The 2478-nt window shown below is 29.3% G+C and overlaps 1 protein-coding gene across 1 annotated transcript; it reads right to left on the bottom strand.

Moving 5' to 3' along the window:
- Positions 1-384: 384 nt before the first annotated feature.
- On the bottom strand, positions 385-1302 carry LOC141641506 (uncharacterized). Its single transcript, XM_074450166.1, has one exon. It carries the CDS (start codon positions 1300-1302, stop codon positions 385-387), a length of 918 nt encoding a protein of 305 aa, XP_074306267.1.
- Positions 1303-2478: the final 1176 nt, after the last annotated feature.

The raw sequence follows: 2478 nt of genomic DNA, 5'->3' as shown, positions 1-2478 counted from the left end.
TATAATGAGATTGATAATATATGATGTTTAAAATTATGTAAATATATGAGATTTATGATTTACATAATAAATAGTAGTTTTTATTATTTTGTGATGAATATATACTTATTTAATATTTTCTATGATTTAATTGGGTTTTATTTGATTTAACAATCTAATCAATATGTAAAATATATAGATGATTATGAAAATTATATTTTTGATTATATTCTGATTTATTATCATTATTTATGATTTTGCATGTGATTATTAGAGTTCTATACTTATTATATGTTTATTTGTTTTTTTTTTTTGGTGAAAGGTTAGCTTCTCATTAAAACCAAATAACAAACAATTTACAACTACCAACTAATGGTACAATTTCAAGGCAATGAATAATTATAATTAGGAGCTAATCATAACTATCCATTCCTTATCTCTAGTAGACATTACATTTTGAAGCCAAAAAGTACAACGAATTTTCATCATGCTAACTATATCATGGACAACCCTATTCGGATGAGCTAGGGTGCCATCCACAAAGACTTTGTTTCTCTGAATCCAAACCATGTAGTATGCCGCCTGAATCCAAGCAATAGTAACCTTCTTTTTAATCTGGGACCATGGCTTGCTATGAACCCAAGCCAAGGTACCAGTGAGGGGAAGAATAACATGAAGCTTTGCACTGAGCATCCCCATAATTCTTCTGATGAAATGACACTGATAGAAGAGGTGTAAATGAGTCTCATCAGCTAATCCACAAACCAAACATAAAGCATCCTGACTGATGCCCAACAAAAATAGTTTATCCTTCAGACGCAGGGCCTCTCTGACTATTAACCAATTAATAAAGGTGTGCTTAGGCACACTCCAGACATTCCAAGTGTATTTGGACCAAGGGACCCGTGGGTAGTGAGTCCTGATCAACTCATAACCACTGGAAACAGAATACCCAGGAGGGGTGGTACTCCATATACCAGTAGAGAAAACCAATGGGAACTTAGCTTTAAGTTTGCAAATAGACCTCCAACTCCAAGCAACATCTGGTTTAGGGGAGTAAGAAGCCCAAGGAGTACCCTTCATATAAATGTGATTGACCCACCTAACCCAAAGAGCACCAGGCTTGGAATGAATCCACCAAACAAGCTTACCCACAAAGAAATGCATTCCAATAATAACTGTTTCTAACACCCAATCCTCCTTCGCTTTTGGCACACTCAATTTCTCCCACTGACCGGAGGAGACCTCGAAATTCAGAGAACTATCCCAAAGATAGTTCCTACACAAGGTATCAATTCTTCTGAGTACACCCTTAGGAATCATAAAAATATTGGCCCAGTAGCTATACAAGGAAGTCAGGACTGCATTCACCAAGGTTAACCTGCCACAATAAGAGAGTTTCCTGGAATGTTTATTTGTTGTTATTTAATATTCAATCACGGTTTTATGTGATAGTCATCTAATAAATATATAAAACATGAAATATTCGAAAAATTATTTATTTAATTTTATTCTGAAATATAATAATTTATATAGTATTTAAGTTTATTATTTGATTTTTATGATTATTATTGCTCTTAGTTAATATATATATTCGTGTTTTATGCAATTAATCTCAAGTAAATATATAAAATATATAAAAAAAATATAAAAATTAAATGTTTCATCATAGGATGACGTATATTAGTGTATAAAAGTTTTGCATGTCGATTTTTTAATTTTATAATTACTTTTGAATTTTATAACTAATTAGTCCATAAATAAGGTTTAATTGTGTTAGGATAATAAAAAAATATAAATAAAATATTTAAAATTTATTTTTATGCATATTATGTCCTATACATACGAAAAATAAATTATTAATGGTCGTGACACAATTTGCTAAATTATTTCTTTATTTATGCATGAAATCACCTATTAAATGCTATTTTAAGTTAAATATATGAAATATGGTTAAATAATTTATTAGGTACTATTTTTATTGAATTCGTAACTCCCTAAAATATCTAGTAATTTTTCTTGGATAGAATATAATGTTTGTTTAATTGTTTAGAAATAATAGTATAACCCTTGTGTTTAATTAACGGATTTAATAAATGTTTATTAAGGAAAAAAAGTAATAACATATTTGATGGTATCATGTGTTGTAAATATTCTCCATAACTATAGTTATAAAATCAGATTACAACAAATGTATGTGATAAGAAAAATTGTTCGTTACTTCTACTACGCTAAATGTCATGTATATGCTTTTTGTGATATTACCTTTCGTAAATTATATATTGACATGAGTGTCTCTTGTTTTGTATTGGAAAAGTTGAACTTATACTCTAGATTTGATGATCATTATTGAATTTCATTTGATATTATTTATCGCTCAGTTATGAGCATTTTGGCATGTTAACATGAGGTTATTCATGGTGCACATTTGTTATCTTTTGGACCTTGTTCCATTTTATATATGGTTTAGTTAGAGTATAAGATATCGAGTATATTTCA

Source organism: Silene latifolia, chromosome 2 (assembly GCF_048544455.1).
Source record: "Silene latifolia isolate original U9 population chromosome 2, ASM4854445v1, whole genome shotgun sequence".
In the NCBI taxonomy this organism is placed as follows: domain Eukaryota; kingdom Viridiplantae; phylum Streptophyta; class Magnoliopsida; order Caryophyllales; family Caryophyllaceae; genus Silene; species Silene latifolia.
Note: the sequence above shows the minus strand (reverse complement) of the source record. Positions and strands in the feature narration are given on the sequence as shown.